This window comes from Lactuca saligna, chromosome 2, assembly GCF_052625555.1.
Source record: "Lactuca saligna cultivar CGN05327 chromosome 2, ASM5262555v1, whole genome shotgun sequence".
NCBI classification, from domain to species: Eukaryota; Viridiplantae; Streptophyta; class Magnoliopsida; order Asterales; family Asteraceae; genus Lactuca; species Lactuca saligna.
Window position 1 is genome coordinate 129,896,363 of NC_136418.1, and position 24,998 is coordinate 129,921,360.

General features: G+C 37.5%; 1 protein-coding gene across 1 annotated transcript; it reads right to left on the reverse strand.

Annotated features, from left to right (window-relative positions):
* Positions 1–22,251: 22,251 nt before the first annotated feature.
* On the reverse strand, positions 22,252–24,573 carry LOC145031599 (S-adenosyl-L-methionine-dependent methyltransferases superfamily protein). Its single transcript, XM_078980193.1, has 9 exons — positions 24,358–24,573; positions 24,145–24,214; positions 23,882–24,010; positions 23,711–23,771; positions 23,541–23,628; positions 23,378–23,462; positions 23,179–23,235; positions 22,894–23,042; positions 22,252–22,773 (listed from the first exon to the last, which is right to left on the reverse strand). Exons 1-9 carry the CDS (start codon positions 24,468–24,470, stop codon positions 22,443–22,445), a joined length of 1,083 nt encoding a protein of 360 aa, XP_078836319.1. The 5' UTR covers positions 24,471–24,573; the 3' UTR covers positions 22,252–22,442.
* Positions 24,574–24,998: the final 425 nt, after the last annotated feature.

Consider the following 24,998-nt stretch of genomic DNA (forward strand, 5'->3'; position numbering starts at 1 on the left):
AGCAACCTCAAGGACAAGTCTGTTGCACCAACTCCCAATCCACCCGCTGCTCCTATTTTGGCTATTGGGCAAGGAAGGGGTAAGAAGAGGAAGGCTCCGTCTAAGAGCCACCACAAGGGAAAGTCCCGAGATGGTTCCTCTTCTAGTGGGACAAAATTTGATCCCGCTAAGTCTAACTCTAACCCAAAGGAGGCAGAGTGCCACCATTGCCACAAAATAGGGCATTGGAAGAGAAGCTGCCCAGAATACCTGCAAGCTATCAAGGAAGGAAAGATCAAGCCATATTTCGCAGGTATTTACACAATTAAATCTAATGATTCATCTCATGCTATTTCTTGGGTCCTCGATACCGGGTGTGGTTACCACATTTGTTCTGAATTGCAGGGACTAAGAAGAAATAGGGATGTGGAGCGTGGGAGAATAAATCTAATCATGGGGAACAGAAGATCGTTGCCTGTGACCAAGATTGGAGTGTATTCTCTAGTGCTTAGTAATGGATTATGTTTAGATTTGGATAATTGTTGCTACTCGCCAGAAATGGCAAGAAATATCATTTCGTTTCATGGTTTGTTTAGACAAGGATTTAGATTTTCTTTTAATAATGAGAATGGTTCTATTTATGCTTATCTAAATGGTGTCTTATATTTTGAAGCAATGCCATGTAATGGAATTTATGAAACTGTTATGATTGTAGATAACCTAGGAAATGATGTTTTATGCATGGATTCTTCCAATAGTATGGATAGAGCATCCTTGTGGCATTATCATCTTGGACATGTCAACAAAAAGCGCACCCAACTCCAAAAGGATGGAGTGTTGGAGTCATTCGACCTTAGGGAAGAGGACACATGCGAATCTTGTTTACTTGGAAAGATGACCAAGTCACCCTTCACTAGCACATGTAAAAGGGGTGAGGGTTTATTGGACCTCATACATACCGATGTGTGTGGATCCTTTAGATCAACCACAAAGGATGGGAACCGCTTCTATGTGACTTTTACCGATGACTATAGTAGATATGGGTAAATTTACTTAATCAAGCAAAAGTCAGAAACGTTTGAAAAGTTTAAAGAGTTCAAAAATGAAGTGGAGAATCAATTAGGCAGGAAAATCAAGATGCTTCGATCCGATCGAGGAGGAGAGTACCTAAGTCTTGAATTCCATGACTATCTCAAAGAATGCGGAATAGTTTCGCAATTGACGCCACCTAGGACACCACAATTGAATGGTGTGGCAGAAAGGCAGAAAGGCATAATCGAACTTTTTTAGACATGGTTCGTTCTGTGATGAGTCATGCTTCACTATCTATCTCATTCTGGGGGTATGCCTTAGAGACTGCCGCCCATATCCTTAACCGAGTCCCTACGAAGAAGGTTACCAAAACACCTCACGAGATGTTGACAGGGAAAGCTCCCTCATTAGCACATATCAAGGTTTGGGGTTGCGAGGATTTCGTAAGACGGGATACTCATGACAAGCTCAAACCTCGTAGTGAGTGATGCATTTTCATCAGCTACCCGCAGAAATCCTTTGTATATCTCTTCTATAGACCGAGTGACAATGTTGTCTTCATTGCAAGGAGAGGGGTTTTCCGAGAGTGAGAAATCATAAGCCAAGGAGACAGTGGGAGGCAAATCGAGCTTGAAGAGATTCAAGAATCGATTGATGAAGGAACCTTTACTGCTGGCACTCAACCCGAGGAGGAAACTCCCGTTGAACCTATTGACCAATCCTTACCTCTTAGACGTTCCAAAAGAGTTAGAGTTCAACCCCAGTTTTATGGTTTCCATATTACTACCGAAGGGGACACGTATATTAGTGATGGTACACTAATAAATCTAGATGAACCTAATAGCTTTAAGGAAGCCATGGTAGGCTCTAAGTCTGCAAAATGGAAAGAGGCAATGTACAGCGAGATCCAATCCATGTATGAAAACCAAGTTTGGAATTTGGTTGATAATGTGCCCAGACGTAAGACCATTGGGTGCAAATGGATCTTCAAGAAGAAGACCGATGTGGATGGAAATGTACACACATATAAGGCGCGATTGGTTGCGAAGGGCTTTACTCAAACTCCTGGAGTTGACTATGATGAGACCTTCTCACCAGTTGCAAAGATAAAATCTATTAGAGTAATGCTATCTATTGCTGCATTTCATGATTATGAGATTTGGAAAATGGATGTCAAGACCGCTTTCCTTAACGGGAGTTGGCTGAGGATGTTTACATGGCTCAGCCGGAGGGTTTTGTTGATCCGAAGCATCCAAATAAAGTGTGTAAGCTTGAGAAGTCCATTTATGGACTTACGCAAGCGTCTCGCAAATGGAATCTTTGCTTCGATGAGAAAGTCAAAGAGTTTGGATTTGTACGAAGTGAAGATGAATCATGTGTATATGTCAAAGCCAGTGGGAGTATAGTCAGCTTTCTCGTTTTGTATGTCGATGACATACTGCTCATAGGAAACAACATCCTGACTCTGCAAGAGGTTAAGTCCTTGCTCGAGAAGTGCTTCGCTATGAAGGACCACGTAGAGGCTTCCTATATTTTGGGAATAAGGATAGTGAGAGAAAGAAGTAAGAGACTAATAGGACGTAGTCAGAACACTTACTCAGATAAAGTACTAAAACGTTTTAGTATGGAAAATTCAAAGAAGGAAGAATTACCGATACAAAGTAATGCCAAGTTGAGTAAGACTCAAAGTCCGAGTATCAAAGCCGAGATAGCAGAGATGAGCCAAGTACCATACGCTTCCGAAGTTGGCTCAATCATGTATGCTATGACTTGTACTCGCCCTGATGTAGCCTTTGCTTTGAGCATGGTTAGTAGATATCAAGGGAACCCTAACAGAGCCCATTGGATTGCGGTCTAGAATATCCTTAGGTACCTTCAGAGGACCAAGTAATGGTTTTTAGTCCTTGGGGGGAGTGATGACTTGAAGGTGTGAGGGTATAGTGATGCCAGTTTTCAGACCGACAGAGACAACTACCGTTCGCAGTCGGGCTGGGTCTTTACTCTTAATGGAGGAGCAGTAACTTGGAAGAGTTCTAAGCAGGAAATTGTAGTTGATTCAACATGCGAATCAGAGTACATTGCAACAAGCGAAGTGTCGAAGGAGGCAATATGGTTAAAGAACTTCATTGGTGATCTTGGAGTTGTGCCTGCCATAAAGGAGCCTATAGAAATTTTCTGTGATAATGAAGGAGCGGTTGACTTGACCAAGGCACCTAGGGATCATGGTAGATCTCATCATATCGATAGAAAATATCATTTCATTAGACATCGAGTAGAAGGACACCTCGTTGTGAGGAGGATATCATCAGAAGATAACCCAGCAGATCCGCTTACGAAGGGACTGAGTAGGGTTAAGCATTTGCAGCATGCTAGGAGTATTGGGCTGAGAGATGATATTAGATTAGATTAGATAGTTTTTGAAACTTATAATAGATAAATGTGATTTAACATTTGATGAATAAATAAATGAGTATTATTTATTAGTAAAGTTACTATCTTATGTTAAATGTTTAACTATTGTTTCACTTTGCATGTTTTGACTTCCTGAATAATTGAGTTTATTTGGAATAATCGAATTATTCAAACGATCCAAAATCGTTCATATGTTGGAAGTAGGTATGAATGAATAGTGTCATGAATTGGTGTGTAGATTATCTAAATGGTATTATACATAGCAAAAGTTTGTTGCAACGTTCATGAGTGCTTATGAACTGGTTTTGAGCATTGGAACAAACCCGCGCTTGCTGGAATCACCTTATGGAATCTGACAAAAAAGGTTGATCGCAAGACGATAATATCATATGGCCTTAAAACCTAGATATATGGTTTGTTATTTGTTAGTTGGTTGTACATTGGTAATGCGAAACCGCATCAGTAAATTGATGTTATAAAACGCATTGTTGTGTATAATTGATTAATGAATAAGTAAATGCATATAAGTCGAAGTTTATCTGTTACTTTTATCCTAAGAGGGTAAAAGCGATATCTCGGCCGCTCGATGATTTGATTTGACTTATGTGTCCGGCCCGGTCAGAACTAAATTGATGTGTTCGATTAAGTTCTATGTCGAATAAATCTGAGATCGAGAAACCAACTGCTGGACAATTGGTTCCATAGAATTGTCTGCATGATATCTGAACAGAGGATTGTACGATCCCTTATCTAAAGGAAAAAATTGATAAGAGCAGAGTTTAACAGCATCTTTGAGAGCTACGATTGCTAATCGGTATATATAGTTACTAGACTTATCCGAATCTTCTTGTCCTTGGAGCTTAGAGTCACAAATGTCACTCCTCTAATGGCTTACAAACACCAACTTAGAAAGAGGATGATTAGAGAAAGAGAGGGGATGGCAAGAAATCGGCCAGGGTTTCCTAAAAGGCAAGAGTCACGATTTCCTTGACCCCATGGGTCTATTTATACTAGTGAGCCTCCTAGGATTTCACCCTTAAACCCTAATTGGATAACTTATGCCCTAAGCAATCCAATATCCCTAATAATAAGCCTTGGATGATTTCTAGGTCCTTGCAAACCCCAAAACCGTCCACCCCTTATCCATAAGGGATTATAGCCCAAAGTACAACTATCATACAATTGACAGTTTATGCCCTTTTATTCAATAGAAACCAATCAAACCGATATGGTGCCTTGGCTATGGGAGCCGCACCAGGGACCAGGTGAATCCGAATCTCAACATCGAGTGGGCAATCCAGTTACCCTGGAGCTCTACTAAATCTCTTGCTAAGTGCAAGTGACATAAATGATCGGGTAGCTCCCGAATAAAATAGTACTAATGTTAATATACCGTTCACTAGGAACGATCCTATAATAAAACAAGAAAACATGAGCAATAAACAATATCAAGTACAGAGATAAGTGAAAGATACATACCAGTCACCACGTCAGGAGCCATTCGTGCCTCCTTTGTAGTAAGCTGAAAAGCCCTGCTCCGCGTCGTAGGCGCCTCAGCCCGGCCCTGACAGCCATCTGTAATCCTCAATGTGGCAGGAGAAAGTGCTACCACCTTCCCTGATACTGCTAAACTCGGACACTGGCTCCGCTTGTGTCCTCTCTAATTGCACTGAAAGCAAATCAGATTTGTTGTTGTCATGGTAGTGGTAGTGGATGTGCAATATCGGCTCATATGACCAGTTCGGCCGCACTTGTAGCAGCTCGAACTCCCCACCTTGCACGTCCCCTCGTGCATCCTGCCATATTTTCGACAATGATCGTGGGTCTGATGATACCTTGGGCTTCTTGCCCGAACCTCCTAACTAAACCCCTTATGGTTTCCTCTTCCTCTCCATCTCCAAATCCAACTCCCTCTCCCGAGCCCGAGCCCTATCAATCATGTCCTCCAGCGTCTTGCAGCTGGAGCGGCTCACAAATTGTTTAATGTCACTCATCTGCATCTCATGGTATCTGGCATTCTTCATCTCTTCATCCGCCACATACTGCGCAACAAGTAGGGCTCTCTCTCTGAACTTGGCAGTGATCTCCACCACCGTCTCTGTCATCTGTTGGAGGTCCTGAAACTCCCTAGAAAGTTGTTGAACCTCAATGATAGGTGGGAACTCGGCCCTAAACCTGGTCATGAAATCACCCCAGGTCATCGCATCCAGAACTGTGTCATCTCCAATGGCTCTCCAAACCTCCTCCCACCAGTCGCGTGGCCTGTCCTTCATAAGACAGGACGCAAGCCTAACCTTGTCCCCCCTGGTACATCCGCTAGTGCGCAATCCATTGGTGACATCCGCCAACCATCTGGTACTAGCAATGGGGTCCTGAGCTTCATGGTAATCGGGAGCTCCACATGCTCTGAACTCCCTGAAGGTGAGCGTGCGCGACCCCATCATGGTCGTCACCTCAATGTGGAACGCACTCAATCTCTCATCTATAAGCTCCAAAATACCCTCCTTAATCGAAGCGAAGGTCATCGGGGTCTGCTCAAGTATAATGTGAGTGATCTCTGAGGAGAGAAACTCCCTGGTCTGCTCATCTAGATGCTCGGCTCCAGATCCTGAACTCGATCCCTCTCCGTCACCTGAACTGTCAACTGCTGGTCTAGGGCGTCAAACCACCATTCTGAAAACACATCATAACAAACGTCGGAATAGTAACATAACTTGAGGGAACACATACACTACAAGTTCACCGGTCTTATCTCAGCCTTCCTTGATTCGAGTACAGATTCTCTACTTTCAGTAGTACGGGCCCATACTACCTTCCACATCTATCTGTACTTTCCTCAAGAACTGCCTTGACTCCAGCAAGTCCCTTCTACTACTATTGTTGCTCTCATACTAAACTCATCCTAGGCTTGACCTAGGATAATCACCAACCCACTCTCCGCCATCAGCTGTATAAGAATTCCCTGCTACTTCCCCCTAACAAGCTTGTGAATAATATTATATTTCACTAAGACTAGATAATTCTTCAAATGAGAGATCCTACCCTACAACGGTTGGACTCGAACAAGAGTTGTGATATAGAGCTAGACCTAACCTTCTAAAATTATTTAATCATCACAATATGTAACATAACATATTCATTTAATAGTTAGTAAAAGATAACTAAGACTCCTAAAAGCACAATCAAAGCAGCATTCGAGCATCGAGTACACATAATCAAGCATATACTACTCTGGCTATCATAATGATTAATCTGTACTAGCATGCAGTTCTTATAAAACGGAAACACATCTAACAGGCACATAAGGCATCCTTCCTAGATCCTTATTCCTAATCTAGCATGTTGTTCTAATAAAGCTGATAATCATAGCATAAACTTGTATGGGTAATTTCGGAGTACTTACTTAAGCTCGGCTGATTGCATGCACCACACTCTTTTTCTCTTTTCAAAATTTCTTTTCTTTCTCAAAATTCCTTTTTACAAAAATTGATTTTTTTCCTTTTTAAAATTCCTATACCAATTACTTAGTTTGAGTTCAGACACACCTATAAGTGTGCCCGAATCCCTCAAACCAAGGCTTTGATACCAACTTGAAACATCCCAAAATATAACCCAAAATTTTCGTTTTCAAATCATTATTAAAATCATAAAGCATCCAAAATCATAAGTCATGTATCATAAAACATTATAGTGTCTGTCTCAAATCAAAAACTCATAATAAAACATCAGAGTAAACTCCCAGGCTATGACTGTGGTGTGTGTTATGTGACCATCCCGAGCTCTTCCCCTTGCTACCGGAAGTACCTGAAACCAAAACTGAAACTGTAACCATGAAGCTTAGTGAGCTCCCCCAAACTACCACATACCATACAAATACATATAACAAATCCCATAACTCTGGGATTTCTCCCAACTGCATCGAGATGAATCCCGGCATTGGGCTCACCCCAGTATCGGGCTTGCCCCGGCATCGGGATTACACCTGCACATACACAAAATAACATAAGCATATAACATAATCAAATATATTGCATCAGGCTAAAGCCCGAGACATATAATATACATAACAAGTAACATGCATGAATCACAAAGACATCAATCATACATAACTACTTCTCGAGACAGCCCTAGCATCAGACCAAAATCCAGAAACATATAAACTGCATCAGGATAACCTCGGCATCAGGCTCGTCCCGTCATACTATACTACTTAAACGGGCTGGCATTGGTACCTTAGACCCATTCCTACTGAGGAAAACTCACCTATCAAATTGATTGTTCAATAACTCGTGCAAAGGTGACACTGTATGTTGCTCCAACTACTCCCTGGCTATAATGACCAAATAAACATTCAGGTGCTGTTTGTTTTTTCGAAGCGAAAATTCATGAAGGCTGCAGACCACCTCTGCAATCCTCTGTAGCAGAAGAGGTGGAACAAACGGCTGCAGCCTATAATAAGAAGCATGTTTGTTTTTTAACATCTGCAGACTGCTGCAGTAATCTAAAATTTAAATAAACTAATTTTATAAACTGAAAATAGTTCTCAACACTGAAACGTAATAATTTTAGTCTTAAACATTGAAATAATAATAACAAGAACATGTAAAAAAACAAAGATATAAAACTTTTTTTACAAAAAAAAAAAACTTAAAAAAATGTAAAAGAAGCTAATTGTTTTATTCTAGAAAAAAAAACTAATTTTAAAAAACATTAAAAAAATAAAATTATAAAAAAATTAAGAAATTATTGCAAACGTTATCTACAAAGTTCGTAAAAAATTACACACGTTAAAAAAGATGTAACTGAAATTGAAAATATTATTAATAAAACGGTAAAAAAAATTAAAAAAATCAAGTTAAAAAAAATCGTAGAAATTATAAAAATAAATTGTATCAAATCCATAAATAAAAATTTAAGAAAATCAAAGTTTTAAAAAAAAAATTATACAAAAATTATACAAAAATTCTTAAAAAAACACTTAGAAAAAATGAAAGCTGAAGAGGTTAGAAGAGGCAAGTCAAGTGCTGCGCCACGCAGCACACGCGCAGAGGTTTTGTAGTCTGAAGTCTTCCAAAAAACAAACTGCTGCGAGAGGGAAAGTGCTGCGCGTGTGCTGCGCCGCGCAGCAATAAGTGGTTTGAAGAGGTTTTTATAGAAAAACAAACAGCACCTTAGTCAAAAACTGATGACTCTCCCATGGGTAAAATGCCTATTTTACCACTCTGATCTATGTTGGGCCATGTCCTAAGGCCAATCCTTTCTAGTCCTTACTAAGGCCCATTAAGTCCCCAAATGGCCCAATTTTCTAAATTAGGCCCAACTCTTCAAATGGGCTTTCCTACCAAGCCTACTAATCCTTAGACCCTTAACTGACTCCTAAAGGCCCATCACAGCCCATTACTACTATATCCAGGACTTGGCCTAAACCAAGGCCCAATAACAAAAGTCCACTCTTTGAGCGTACGTTGGGCGTATCTCTATGTACGCTGCGCGTACTACTGAAAAGGCTTGTATGTTGTGCGTACCGGCATGTACGCCAAGCGTACTCTCCTGTTAAGTACTTTTCTCCAAAATGACTTAATCCCTTAAGACCTTACATCCAAACTACATATTTGAGTCCCATGCTTCATCCTAACCCTTAAAGTTGATCACTTGGTGGCTTGCAACCCACCAAATGAGCCCAACACTAAGAATAACAATGAACTTCCACAAAAATGGCTAGATCTTTTTCATGGCTTTATAAAAGCCTCAAAGCTTCCAACTTTATGGCTAAATGAACTCATTGAGCTTCAAGGGTGGCAATCCTAAGCTCAAAATCGAAGTTTCATTGTCAAGGTCCAATCTTTTGACCTAAAAAGGTCCAAATCTTCCAAACCCTAGATCTAGATTTTGAGGAGGAAAGATAGGAGCTTTATACCTCCTCTTGCTGCCAAATGGTGAACTTGTTCTAGATCCTTGAGCTCAAGGTACTCAAGGGCTTCTTCTCCAATCTTTCCTTTCTTCTTCTAAGTCCTTCTTTGCTAAAATAAGCTCAAAAATGTCAATCACACACAAGGAAGAGTATGAACAAGTTAGGGTTTCTCTAATGTTGATGGACAGGTGAGGAGGCCAAAAGAGGAGGTTATAATGATGTATTTGTAGGTCCTTAACCCTAAAATTAGAGATTAGCATTTGCTCGCATACGTTGGGTATACCTCTTGGTACGCTGGGCATACATACCCGCGTCCCTCGAATCCAATGGCCATTATGCCGCGCGTATGCTAGGTTACGCCCGACGTACAGCTTATGGGCAGCCCATCTTCACGACCCACTTCCTAAGTCCACTCCAAATGTGTAACACTCGTGTTTCTAGGCTAGGCATTAATGTTGATGTAATAGTCTAGGTTAACCTTTCTAACCCGTTTAGAAATATTAAAAATGTATTATTTGAGTATTATGTGTTTTATGCTTAATTGTGTGACTTAAATGAATTAAAGATAAAAATAAGCATAAAAATAAAATGTTAGATAAAACCGATATCGATACATGAAGACGTAGTGGTCGTGACAAAAATTCCGAATATATAAAGAATGTCGAAATCCGAGTTATAACGAAGAAGTTATGACCTCTCGAAGTTTCATGACAGAACCAGTATGACACAGAGTAACATAAATAGTGAATTTACGATAGAGTGATATTTAGCCTTAGTGATTTCTAGCTGACACAATCTAAACAAGAATCGGAGATCGCATCGATAGTAGTCCAACGGTAAAAATACAGACGGAAACGGACGTCGGATGAAGAAGCTATGAGATTATAACGGACTTTTCCTGTCCCGCTCTACTAAAAATAAATGTAATAAAAATTAAATCAAAATTAGTCGACGGAGTCTAAACAAAAGTTGTAGAGCATAATCTCACCTTCGCGTGGATATAAAAAACATTGAAACGGAGCTCGTATGCAAAAGTTATGAATTTATGAAGTTCGGGGTGCAAACCCTAAAGCTATGTCAGAGACCACGATGTGAAAACAGTGTTCACGACGTGAAATGTCTTCTGACGCTTTCTGGAGCTTGACAGAGCAAGTGGACTAATGACGAACGCAATGACCTATGTGTGACCAAGCTCACGACGTGAAATAAGGGTTCACAACGTGAAAATTGAAAAATCATCCCTATAAATAGAATCGAAGGGCAGTCGGTTTTGGTTGCTACTTTCTTACTCTCTCACTCTTTATACCTTCTCTAAGCCATATGGAAGCCCTCCTGAAGCCACGGTATCATCCCAAGACCCGAAGCGAGTCCCGAAGCACCGAAGATCCGGAGAAGAAAAGAGTTTCCAAGCCGAAGCTCTGCCCACGAGAAACCCGGCGTGTGAAGATATCTCGGATTCACCGAAGAATACTACACTTAGAGTCGTAGTGTTGTTCGATAAACATCTTATCAAGTGAGTGTATAGTCCCTTTCATATACACAATTTTAATACAAGTATTGATGAATGTATTAGATATATGATATGATTAAGTGTGTAGTTGCTTTATGATAATATACATATATGAGTTATACTCTATGAAATACATGTTATGTGATTATATACTATTTGTTATGTGGTATGAGTATTGAATGAATATGTTATACAAGTTTTAAGCTGTATATAAACAAGTATATTTTATCTACAAATATGTTAGGTAGAACATGGGTAGATAGTGATGTGTGGTGAAATAAAAATGATGAGAGGCCTCAATGTGATTGTGATCAAGTTGTCCAGCAAAATATGGATGAGGACCATAGACTTTTCTAGATAGTTCAGTGGAACGTTGGCAGACTCATAACTTGTAGGTGTAGTGAACTTGGGTGTTCATTTGCTGTATTCTATCCCCCTCATGGTTGCCTTTAGGACATCTATTATTTAGGAAACCCCTTTGCAGTAGTGTTCGTCCCGATGAAAATCCTAGATTAGGTCCCTTATAATACTTGCTGTCATAGGGACGTAAAGTGAGGATAACGGAAATGGGTAATCGGGTTACTATTGGTTGGTGAAATGAAATATAATTATTTATTGTGGGTTGAAAACCCTATATGCTCATCAGGCTCCCAAGCCTGACCCACTCGGTTTCTTTGTATTACAGGTAGTTGTATGTAACTGTAAAGATATTTTTGCTTATAGACCAGTAGTTGTATGTAACTGTGTAAGGTCTATGTTTTATTGTTTATGCTTTTGTGGCTGTATCGGAACATGACATCCCGAGTATTGATAAATAATGAAAATACATTTCTTTAACAAATGCTTTGATAAACCTTATTTTATCATGTATTGTTTTGGGGACGCAACTCTTTTAATCATAAGATTGCTCTTGAATTATTTTAAAAGTGTAAATTAAATCGGTCTTTCCTGGCCGTGATTTTGGGGATGTCACAAAATGAATCCATTGTCCAAGTGATAGTCCAAAACAATTATTAACTCAATAAGTTAAATAATACCTCGAGGAACGGGTGTTATACGTACACCCAATGTTACAACCACCTAATCAATGTGTCGGTTAACCACACACGCTCCATTATATGATTAACATCAAGCTACCCTTTTCCATGCACTGTCAGTCCAGATTAGGGTGTCGGTTAATCACACACGCTCCACTAATGACTTAACAAGGTGCAAAGTGCAATTTCATGGGTTAGCACCATGTTCACATTTTCCTAAGTAACTAAGATTTGGAAATTTATAAGTGTTTAGTTACCTTATATTTATCATTATACTTTTAATGAAGGGAGAATTAGAGTCCTATCATACCCGTTCGACTAACGACCCTCCACCAGTCAAGGAAGCGGTCGGTGAGAGTGGACACCCGTTAAACTGCCATTTTATAGGCAGTAACCTTGTACCCCCCCCCCCCTCTTATAGACCGACTTCGTGAATGAGGCCTACTAAAGGTAAGATTGACTTTACTCTTATACATATATATATATATATATATATATATATATATATATATATATATATATATATATTAAACCTATAATATTATAATAGTATAAGGATTGAATTTTAAACCTTTAAAATTCTAGGGTTTAGAACTAAATGTTTCAAAAGTTAGACTTTTACATTTACAAATTCCAAAACTTGAGGGAAAGTTTAGTAACTTTCAAAACTTTTGGAATCCATAACTTATGAGTTTAATAAAGATTTTATGAAAAGACTATTGGCATTCCATAACTTAAGGATAAGTTATGGAGTTCATAAAATACCATTTATGAGAAAAACACTCTTCAAGTTCATAACCTATGACTTTAATGATTTCTTTAAAAGATAATTTTTCATTTTCCATAACTTGAGGACAAGTTACGGAATTCATCAAAATCATTTAGATCAAAAATTTTAACAAGAAAATCAAACAATTTTTCTATGATCTAAATTAAACTCATCAGAATAAGACAATTCAAATCAAACAAATTTCATGTAATTAGCCTAACCATGCAAGCTAATACAAAACATGAAACTTTGACAATTATCTTTTAAATTGGATAAGCATGATCATTACCACATCAAAAACAGGTTTATAAGTTCAAAAACAGTTTAGGGTAATGATACTAGTCCAACTTTAGCCAAAAAAACTCGAAAAACTGCATTCTTGGGGCTCCAACTCGTCGAGTGCAAGAACAAACTCGGTGAGTTGGTCGAAATTTTGCTTGGACTTGGCGGGTCTGTTGTCCAGAACAGCAGAAAAACGATTTTTCAACCTTAAACAACAAGTAGCATCAAGTATAATTGAAAACAAGCCTAGGCTCTAATACCATTGTTGGGTTTTGAGCTTTCTAACACTCCTAAGGTGTGCATGCAACCCTGAATACCTTGGATCTGTGTTTTCTCTATTATACATGCAAACTTGAACTTTCCAAGGTATTACCCTAACTAGCATACTAAACTTTGGTACTTGGGTAATAAAACAAGTTAGATGACATACCTTTTGTTGTAGTTGGAAGCCTTGGACCTTTAAGAACTTAGTACCCCAAATGTTGCACCTCAAATGGAATCACACAACACCACCAACAATGGAGGAACTTGAGAGTAGGTCACTTGCACTCATAAAATCGGCTAGCCCTCTTGTGTTTCCACTAGTGCCAATTTAAAGAGCTAGAGGGGTTCTTATATAGTGTAGCAAACTACGGTTACACTGTGTAAACCCTAATAACTTTCCATATCCTTCATGCTCCATGGATTAAAACCTCCATGGAGTATCCATGGGTTACCACATAGGTTTAGCCCAACATGAAGAACTATGGATCATAAGCTCACTTTATAAGAATGAATGATTTACCATATCAACCCCTTATATTTAATTAGTCTCTTTTGATCACAAAATTAATTCCAAATTAATTCTTGTACAATACTAATTAAATAATATGATTTCATATTAATATATTAGAACTTATAATATATTAATAAACCATAAATAACCTCTTCTCAATTATCCATTCTTCAGATTGTTCCGGTGCCATGCAACCCAAATGGACCATGCTACTCTCAGGTCAAGTACATACCAATAATAGTTATGGGCTTAGACACCTAATCCAACATATGGATCTTGTGCTTTCAGTAGTACGGGCCCAATGCTACCTTCCACATCTATCCATACTTTCCTCAGCAATCCTCCCAAATCCTTTGAGTCACTTTCTCAACTAATGCACCCAAAACTCGCTAAATCGCACTACTAATCAATTTAAGCATTTCCTAGGCTTTCCTAGGTTCCCGAACCCACCCAGTCCTCATTAGTTGAAGGATTCCTACCAATTTCAATTAGCTTCCTCATGAATACAATCATATGCAACAGAGATTATATAATCCTTCGAGTAGAAGACTCAACCCTAGAACAGTTGGACTCAAACAAGAGTTGCGTAATAGGGTCAAATCCATCACTCGAAGATTATTTAACCTGGGTCACATGTGACTTAACGTATTCACTTAGCAGTTAATTCACCTCACTAAGAGTCCCACAAAGCATAAAGCAAGCAGCATTTAGACAATGGAAAAATCTAACCAACATACTCTAATCCATCCATTCTATCCACTTATCATATATATATAATATATATATATATATATATATATATATATATATATATATATATATATATATATATATATATATATACATACTAGCATGCAATACTAAAGCTCATACAATCAAGCATATAAAGGCATCTCTCCTATCATGTAATACTGAGCAGATCCTTAGCCCTAATCTAGCATGCGATTCACAGAGTCATATCATATGACATAATTAAACATGTATTGGTACTTTGGGAACCACTTACTTGAGCTCGGCTGATTTCATGCACCACACCCTTTTCTCTTTTTAAAACCTTTTTTATAAAATGATTTCTTTTTGAAAAAGTTCTATACCAAGTCCTCGGTTTGAGTTCAAACACTCCCAAGAGAGTGCAGGAATCCCTCAAACCAAGGCTCTAATACCAACTTGTAACATCCCAAAAATCGAAGGTAAATTTTACATTTTCATTATAATTAAAACACTAATGTAACTTGTTCAAAACACTGAAAAGCATTTCACCTGAAACAATTATCAGAGTTCATTCCTAAGGATCAAATATTGCGGAAAAATACGGGTGTAAGCGTTGTGATTGCCCCGAGCTCATTTATTTGAAAAATGGAGTACCATAAACAAAATTGGAAACCATAAACACAAAGCTTAGTGAGTTCCCCAAATGCCACATACCATACATATCAACTGATCTGTACATGCCATACATAACAGTGAGTTGTATATAACATTCATATTTCATAATCAATAAAGGTGATATATGTTGCACATAGTCTTACCATTATGCCACGAGCCACCTCATGGTCTTATTTGTAAGGCCGCGGGGGGGGGGGGGGGGGGGGGGAACCAGGGTCTTACATACAAGTACCAAGACCCACCTCCTGGTCTTCCATGAAAGCATCACAAAGACAACTACCATACAAACTATACTACTTAACAAATTACTTTCCAGAGTTTAAACTCTGGTCTTGCATACAATGTGTCAGGAGCTACCTCCTAGTTTTTCATACATAATGCCAAGGGCTAACCACCGGGTCTTCCTACTATACATAAAGCAAATGGGTCAGAATTGGTGCCTTTGTACCATACAAACGGTGAAGAGACTCACCTCACACTGCTGAACTCCCACAGATATAACTATGCCTGTTGGCTGACAGTTCCCCAAACTATCAACATCAAAACAACACCCAATTAATAATTAGGTTCCAATGCATAACCATAAATCCATACTTAGGGTAAAGAGACTATTTTACCCCTAACCTAGCTTGGGCCAAAACCAAGAACCAAACTCAAACTCTGGAAGCCTAAAATCTAAATAATAAATCAAGGCCCGATATATGGCCCAATTTGCCAAATTAGGCCCAAACCCATTGCATAGGCCTTACCCTAAAGCCCATCCACATATCCTATCCATACACTTATTCTCAGATGAGCCAACAAGAACCCAAACACCTAAACCCAAAAGGAAGGCCCAACTTAAAGCCCAAATAAAATTAGGGTTTTCACCTAAATTGATGATTAGGGTTAAGTAAGAACACTTAACCCATTAAGGACTTAATCCATTAATTCCAATATTACACTAAGTTAATTTCAAAGGATTATTGATTAATATTTTAAGTCTAATAAATAGTTTCGATGCGGGTCCCGACAAATTCCAAAATTAGGGTTTCATGACATTAGGGTTTTTTAAACCCTAATTAGGTTTACAACTCATAAGTTAGTTAATCAGTTAATTAAATAAATATATGTGTGTTTATAAATCAGGCACCACATATTGCCACCTCAGGCAGTGGTCGAAGGTGGCAGGAGGTGGCAACCACCATTCTTATGGTGAGAGTTATAGGTTTTAGGTCCAAAAACACACACACACAAGCACACGGCCACCCAAGGTGGCGGCTGGTGGCAGTAGAACGATGGCATGAGGTGGCAGCCACCACCTCATGGTGGTGGTAGTGGGGGCCTAGAATCGCTCCTACAACATCATGTCAATACACACACGTAATTACACCATATCACACACACACACAACCACCTCTCACGGTGGCTAGTGGTAGCAGAAGAAGGTAACATGGCGGCAACCACCATAGTTGGTTGTCATGGTGGTTATTCACATATTCCGGCCATCTACACCTACCCATAGACTTAAACACGCATCCTTACGCATGAAAAGCACACATACAACACCGAAACACGATCATCAATCACCAAATACGCACCCAATATCGGCCACCCCTGTGGTGGCGTGTGGCATTCGAACGGAAGGGCGACAACGTAACAGTCATCGGAACGGCAAGGGCGATGTAGCACCAAAACAGAAACGGAGAAGGAGATGGGAGATGTTCGTACATCTTTAACCATGAACGGCAGCAGCGACAGCCACGGTTCGTCGTCGTCAGCAGCAACGGAAACAGCAGCAATGAATGATTTCGTCGGTAGCAATGGTTCGTCGGTGGCCTTGGTTGATCGGAGAAGCAAGAGGATAGGGTAGTGGCGGATGCTCTAATGAGAGATAGGTTTAGGGTTTGAATGAGAGAAAAGGGTATCGGAGTTGACGAGCTAATCCCCCGTCTATTTTCAATCTTAAGACATTATACACTTTTAGTCCCACCCTTAGAATTCCTTTGCAATTGAATCCAAAAATTACCAATCAGCCCCTAGCATCCAAAAGTTTATTCATAACTAGTACATATGATACCGTTTAACCCTTAACACCCATAAATGTAACTTTTAACACCCAAATGCATACACCCCGTTAATAATACGACTTAGAATTAAAATAAAATATAAAAATTACATCTCGAAGTTTTTAAGTATTATTATTTATTTATTTATATTTAATTACTTATTTTGCTTTAAACAAAATGTTACACAAGAAGTCTTATGTATTAGAAAAGCTTGTATATTGTTTGAGTAGTTCAATAATAAGTTCTATTACTTGTATTGTAAATACGTTATCTAAATCACTTTACTGAGTTAAAACCCTTGTGGCCTATGAACCTTCGGAATTGCATAGTTTGTGCTATATGCTCAGGTACGTAGATTAAGGTTCACAAGTACACCACTAGAGAAAGACTCTGAGGAACTTAGATAAGGTTGTGTAGTCTTCTCTTTTACTATGGTTATAGATATTGATTTTGTAACACCAAAAGTTGTAACCCTCATATTTGAAAATGATTTTTGTTAAACTCCATTTTACTATGATTAAATAACATGGTCATTGTCCAACCACAATATTTATAGTATTTTGAAAATGTAGATGTTACAATAGGATAGTTATTTATCACTAATATTAATGTTTTTTGATTTGCAGTGAACCAAGACGTTATCTGGGATATCATTTGCATCTGAAACGATAAACTCAAGCACATAGACACAAGCGAGTGCTATGCTGAAAAAGAACAATACAAAGCATGTAAAACACAAAATGTTTTTACAGGTACATGATATATTGGTTGTGTTTGAGGAAATATTCATACAACATTTCTAAACTAGAGAAAAATATTAATCTCTTGTTAATGATATTTTTAACATAATGTGGAACGTTATTGAATTGTTATTTAATATATATATGACGATACAAATAAAACAATTGGCTATACTAAATATTTATAGTAAATATCCACAAAAAACTTTATAACAAAACTGGCATACATAGCTAAAAACTTCTATTGTCGCATTTTCAGTATTAGGAAAGTCGACTTGAAAAGAAAACAAAATTACTCTTCAAATTGGCTGGAGTCGACTTGAAAATGACATAGGTTTCGATCGAGGATTGTGCAATCATTAGTAGTGTTTAGCATAATATATGTTTGGGATATCAAGTTCGAATTACAGCGGTCGTCTTTATTTATGTTTTATTTTCAGGTGGTAACGTAACATGTCATGCCATGCTCAATCAACTTGCGTTGGTTTTCAAGATCCCAAGTTTTACTCGGTAATCGGTCAAAAAAAATGTTTTTTCTTAATTCGAAAACCCCATTTCATACCAAGTGGTTATTTTGCTAAAAACAAAATGTTATTTTCTTCAAATACATATTAAAAAGTTGGTAGATTACTTTATTTTTCTTTTTAAAATTCGTTGTTTTTAATATTATTAAATAAATAGTTATATATATATATATATATATATATATATATATATATATATATATATATATATATATATATATATATATATATTGTTGGGGTGCAAAGTTCTTTATGTATGACTTTGTAATGGTTTGACTTGTGTATAACCACTTGCATGTGGTGCATTAGCCTTTTGACTAATAAGTATTTTAGAGTGAGAGAGAGAGAGAGACATGTAAACACCTCTGTATAAGGTGGGTTTGTCCACTTGTAGAAGTGTGCTTGAGAGATGTAGTCATAGTGATTAGTGAATGAGATATTTATGAAGTTCTAAACTAGATCCCTTTTTGTACTCATTTACTATGATCGAATATATCTTTTAGCATCCAAATCACCATGTTCAATCGTGCAAATTTAAATTCCGCATGCCAAACCATGTTCTTTGTCTCTACAATTGATATCAGAGCGGGTCTTTGAGATCAACGTGATATTTGAAGAACGATTCTCGGCTTGGCAATTTTTGTCGCAATTTGAACAATTTTGGTGAGTCTCTCTCTATGATCTCTCGTAATATTTGAATCGTGCGTTGCGTTTTTGAATTGTGATCGTTTTGACTCGTTGGATCAAATTTTTTTTGAAAAATCCTATTGATGATCCAATTTTTTGTTCGTTGATCATGTCTAAATCCAATCTTATTTGTTGTTTGATATGAGTTTCAAATAGCAATTGTTCAAATCAATTTTATGATATTAGATTAAAACTCATTTTTTTCGAAATCTACTGTTCATCAAGTTCTAACAGAGGCCCAAATTTCCGATGCTACACTGTTTAGTTAATCTTTTCTAAGCCCAAATCTCATAAACTTTTACTGTTCTTGATATAATTTGCATCCAGAATCAATTCTTGATATTCCAGATCATATTCCATCTAGCATTGACCTTCAAAGTCAAAATTAGTTCTTAATATTCCAGATCCGATTAATAGGTTGCTTGTCACATATGAATTCTTAATACCGTACCATTCGTTCGTCTGATTCAGTTTAAGTTTTTTTTTTATAATCGACTTCTTTAATACCGATTTTGATTTTCCTTTCTTCTTGTGTCTGAATCAGATATTTGGATCTAAAAGTCTACGAAGTCAAATCCTTGAATCAAATGTTGTTGTTTGCAATTTCGAGTTGATTGAATGGTTATTTGCTTGATTTCGATTTTGGTTTGATATTGGAATAGCTGATGGATGTAATTTTGAAGGGATGAATGATTTTATGAAATCAATTGATGAAGAATTGTATTGGGTTTGGGGAATCGACAGTCAAAGCTTGAGTCGATTTTGATTTCGACGATCCATTGGTTAAAATCGGTGGTTGTTATGAGTTTGGTTTATAACGGAGTATTGTTTGTTGATGAACAAAAAGCGAATCGTTGTGAGCTTTTGGAGTCAATGATTCAGTTTTGGAGTAGGGATGAAGAACGGTTTGATTTTGGTTCTGATGAACTAGATGAAGAACGTTATTTTTTTAAAGACGAAAGTCAAAATTTGATTTTGATTTGTTCTGGGTTTGATTCCTACTGTTTTAATCAAAGGATCGAATGAGTAAAGTCGATAATTTCGAAGATACAAATCAATGGATAGATTGAAGTGTCGATTGCAATTAGAGTCGGATGATCGGGTATCCATATGATGGGTCGAAGGTTTGGATTACATTTTATTGATCGAAGTGTATAAAAGGTTTGTACGAAGATGTGTTTGGAGTCAAAAGATGGTTAGATGATATTGGGATTTACACGAAGAGGGAGGTGATGTTATTGATTTGAACGAATGATTTTTGTTTGGGAAATATACGAAGGGGGATTGTATACAACATTCATACAAAGGGGTGTTTGGAAATGTATATGAATGGTTACCGTTCATTGGTTTGACTTCGTATGCTTCGTATGAATTAAAAAGAAGGAAAAGAGAATTTTCGAAACTAGTCCTTATGGCTTTGTATGATTGACAAAATCATTCGTATCAATTGAAAGAAAACACAAAGTTTCGAAAACGGCCCCTGAACCTTCGAATTTGTCACTTCGAACATTAACAGAAGTTTCGAATGTTTGACACTTTTCACCCAAATTCGAAAAATGTCCGGAGTTTTGTATATTTTGGGCATGCTTCGTATGATTTGTGCACAAGGGTAGAATTTTCGAAGATGGTCCCCTGAAACTTTGAATTTTTGGCAGTTTGCACCCAAATTCGAAAAAGGATTATTTCTTTTTTGCTGAAAAATGAAGATTGTGCATTTCAGGCTCCTGCAGTTTGTGCAAATTGACGCTTTTTACCCAGCTTTGGAAAAGGAGGAGAGTTTTCCATATTTTATTGTTTTGGGCGCAACGGGTCACTGTAGAATTTTGAAATTGACAATTTCTACCCATTTTTGAGAAATTTTATCAAAAGCGATCCGTAAAGGAAGCCAAAAATTGATTATTTTTTGGGTTTTCCGGGTTGAAGCACAAAGTTTATGTCACATGTTAAGGGGGAGTTTTGACATGAAAATTTCCAAATAGAGCACGTTCTTTTTCCTTGGAGTTTTATAATCAAATTTCGATTATAAAAAGGGGGAGAAGTTTTATATGGAAATTCGAACTTAAATTTTTCATATTACGCGGATTTGAAAACCAAAGTGATCTTGAAGTTTTGAAGCCACGAGATGATGAAATTGGAAGATCGGAAGTGATGTATTCGAAATGGGTTTGGTTTTATTGAAGATTTTTTGGGTGTGTTTTTATGCGCAACTTATGGGTAATTATTTGGAATTAATCATTCGTTGCTGCTCGGATTGTATGGTCTCACATCCTAGAGTCCAAATTGAAGAGTCATGGAAGAGTTGAAGATTGAAGTTCGTTTCAACATGTGTCACCTTTAAGGCTCGAACCGTGTAGTGCTTGATTTTGGAAGATTTGAAGTGGCTCGTCCATTCCTAATTTTGAGGGGGGGAATGTTTGGGTGCAAAGTTCTTCATGTATGACTTTGTAATGGTTTGACTTGTATAGACCCACTTGCATTTGATGCATATTATCCTTTTCACTAATGAGTATTTTAGAGTGAGAGAGAGAGACATGTAAACACCTCTATATAAGGTGGGTTTGTTCACTTGTAGATGTGTGCTTGAAAGATGTAGTCATAATGATTAGTGAGTGAGATATTTATGAAACTAAGAGACTAGATCCCTTTTTGTACTCATTTACTATGATCGAATATATCTTTTAGCACCCAAATCACCATATTCAATTGTGCAAACTTAAATTCCGCATGTCAAACCATGTTCTTTATCTCTACATATATATTAAAGAATTTAAAAATGATATAATTATTTACATTTGTAATATAATAATAACAGTAATAATAAAGTTTTTTGGCAAAAAAACTCTCAATATTTTAAATTGTTTACAAAATAAGCTCAAATTAATTAATTACCGATTTTAACTTCTAACCGATCAAAAATGGTCAAAATGCAACATTTCACCGGCTTTTAGGAATTTTTTGTAAAAAAATAATTTGGGATAAATACATAAACTGAGCCAAAATTTTGGTATTTATTGGAAATGTCCCTTTAAAAAATTACATATTTGAGCAACATTTGAAGGTTACAATAAGGTGACAATGGTCTCAATAAACTCTGATAAAAAAAAAAAAACGAGTTACTAGTTTAACACAAATTAAAATAGGGTGGTAAAAGCGAAAAAATGACAAAATATAATGCTTTTATCCTATTAACCCTTGCCAAAAATAAAAATCAACATAAAATAACTTGTTTCTCCTACGCCTAACCGCCTATCAACAAACTAACCTTATCCAAATACGTCCAAATCACCTTAACAATTAACATAAATATCAAAAACGATTCAAGACATTAACATCCTTTTCAATAAATCGATCTAATGAAATGAGTAACAAATCTCAAGTAATCTTACTAATGATCTTTGGTAAGATCGCATGTAAGGAAGAAAATCATACATCTTCACATTTTCAGTAATATCCACAACTCTAAGATTTGCCTCTTTTGCCACCTTAAGAAAATAATTAAAAGTGTCAACATTCCGCACCACAGATGCAATATAAGCAACAGGTTGTCCTCTTGATGCAACAAAAAACTCATTGTCTTTATCTCCATTAGTGGAGTTTGACTTTTTTGAGGTCAACAGAGCAAAAATCACACGAATTAAATGCGGAATGCATTGCGGATCATATATCACATCTGCCCCCAACCTACACATGCATAAATATGCTCATGAGGATAACAAGGGCGTTTTCGTCTTTTGCACATACTTTTTGAGTTAGTACACAGTGAAACAAACAGGGCTAAAAGTACATATTTGAAGTGCTTACACTATATCTGGATTAAGATTTTGAAGGTCATTCTCGAGTGCAGATTCCCATGGTAGATGTAAGCATTTGACATGAGCATTCATCTGATTTAGCTCTAAGTTGACTTTCAAATTGGCTAAAGTTGACAGGTCACCATCACTTAGAACCACCTGCATTAGCAAATATGATATGTTTCAGGGGTTGCTTTGTAATTTTTGAAACTTCTTTAAAAATGGGACATAAACATAAATAAAACAAAGTTCAGGGGCTAAATTGTAAACTTTGAAAAAGGGAGTAGAGACTTGCCTTGGAGGGCTTCACCTGTGCCAGACATATGCCAACCAAACCAACACCTGATCCAAGCTGCTCTCATAGATGGACAGAAACAAAAACATCATAAAATGTTTAAGAGTCAATTACATTTTTGGGACCAAATTTGAAAAAATTAGCTATACTTGGGGACCAAAAATGTAACTTTCTAATTGTGTCCAAACATATATCATACCTCAAAACATGACTTCATTGAGAATAATTCTGGACAAGAAAGAATAAACTCTGATAAGAACAGGCTCGAGGGCCATAAGGAACACCTGAAATAAATATTTTAATTGTTACAAATGCACATTGTAACAAAAAGCTATAACACTACTAGTAGCAATGATACCTACCCAGTATCTCCTTCAAGCATGTTAAGTGAACAATTAAGTGGTACTATTACTTTCTTTGGATTTTGGCAAATCTGAGCTTCAATGTGATCTTCATAAGAAACAGAGAATTAAAAATGAAAATGAAGATTATGAAATGATGTATGTATCTCTCATTGTTGGATTACACTTACCAGGAGGATAAAGAAATGAGATTTTCCTAACAATCCTTGAGTCTCCCTTGAAATTATCACCCTTTTAGATAGAACATGATGACGTATATCAATGAACCTTAAAACCTTTATGTTTATTGTTCTTCTTCTGCAACAGAAGTAAGATGAAAAGATATGATAGCATGTGTGTACCTTTAATGAAGCCATGTAAAATGCTAATTCTTCATAAAGTTCATCAACAACAACAGCACCTTCAGACTCGATTTCAAGAATAAATTTTTTAAGGAAAGATCTTATGTAAGGTGCATGAGCTTTTCTGTCCTGTAATGGGGACATTAAAACAAAATCAAGCTTCTTCTGTGGTGGTGCTTATAAAACCCTAAACCCTATGTTGAATCAAATACTGAAAATCAGAAAATTGTTAATGAAAAACAGTATTACGAAAAGGTACTCACTACTCTGCTAATACAATGTTCCCAAACGAAGTTCTGAACGCTCTCCGTAATTGCACCACCACCACAGTCCCTAGGGTTTCATTTGTTTCACAAAAATCATATCGAACTGAACGATGTTAGAATAAAGAAACGAACAGTGTGGTATTAGGTTCTTCAAGCAGAGTGAATCGGAAAAAGGTGATGTTCAGTTAGCCGGCAGGGTTAACGGCTTACCTGGAAATGGATATTATGGAATCCGATGGTTCCATGGAGAGAAATGCAGAAAGTAGGTAGAGCCATGGAGGAAGGATGGCTTCAGCATCACCACTGCTATCTTCCTGAACCATTGTCAGCTTGCTTTCATCTGCTTCAAAGCTCAAACCTCGAACTCCGTTTATTGGAGCAATCGAGAGTAGAGACGGCAAATGCCGTAAGGGTGTCAAAAACCTCACGAACCGTTCCCGGTACTTTTCGGGTTCGGGGCGGGTTTTTACCCATGTTTGGGTTTTGTTTGTTTTTTAAAAAAAAAAAAAAAAAACGATCGCAGCAAACATAGTGAGGTGGTGTTTGTTTTTTCTCCGCAGATCTGCGTGGGCTCTTTTGTCTGTGCGGCGCAGACCACGCGCAGACTTAAAGGTTTGCAGTGTGTTTGTTTTTCTGAAGTGCGCAGACATAAAAACGTCTGCGCAAGGTCTTCACCACACAGACTTGGCCAACATCTTCTAACGTCTGCGAGTGTTTTAAACCTTAAAAAAAAAAACACGTCTTCTATTGCATCCGCATCCATCGTCAAACCTTCCCACCGTCCACAGAACCATCCATCTTCAATCCATCGACCATCGACCATCGAAGGCATCCCCGTCGCCGATTAGCCC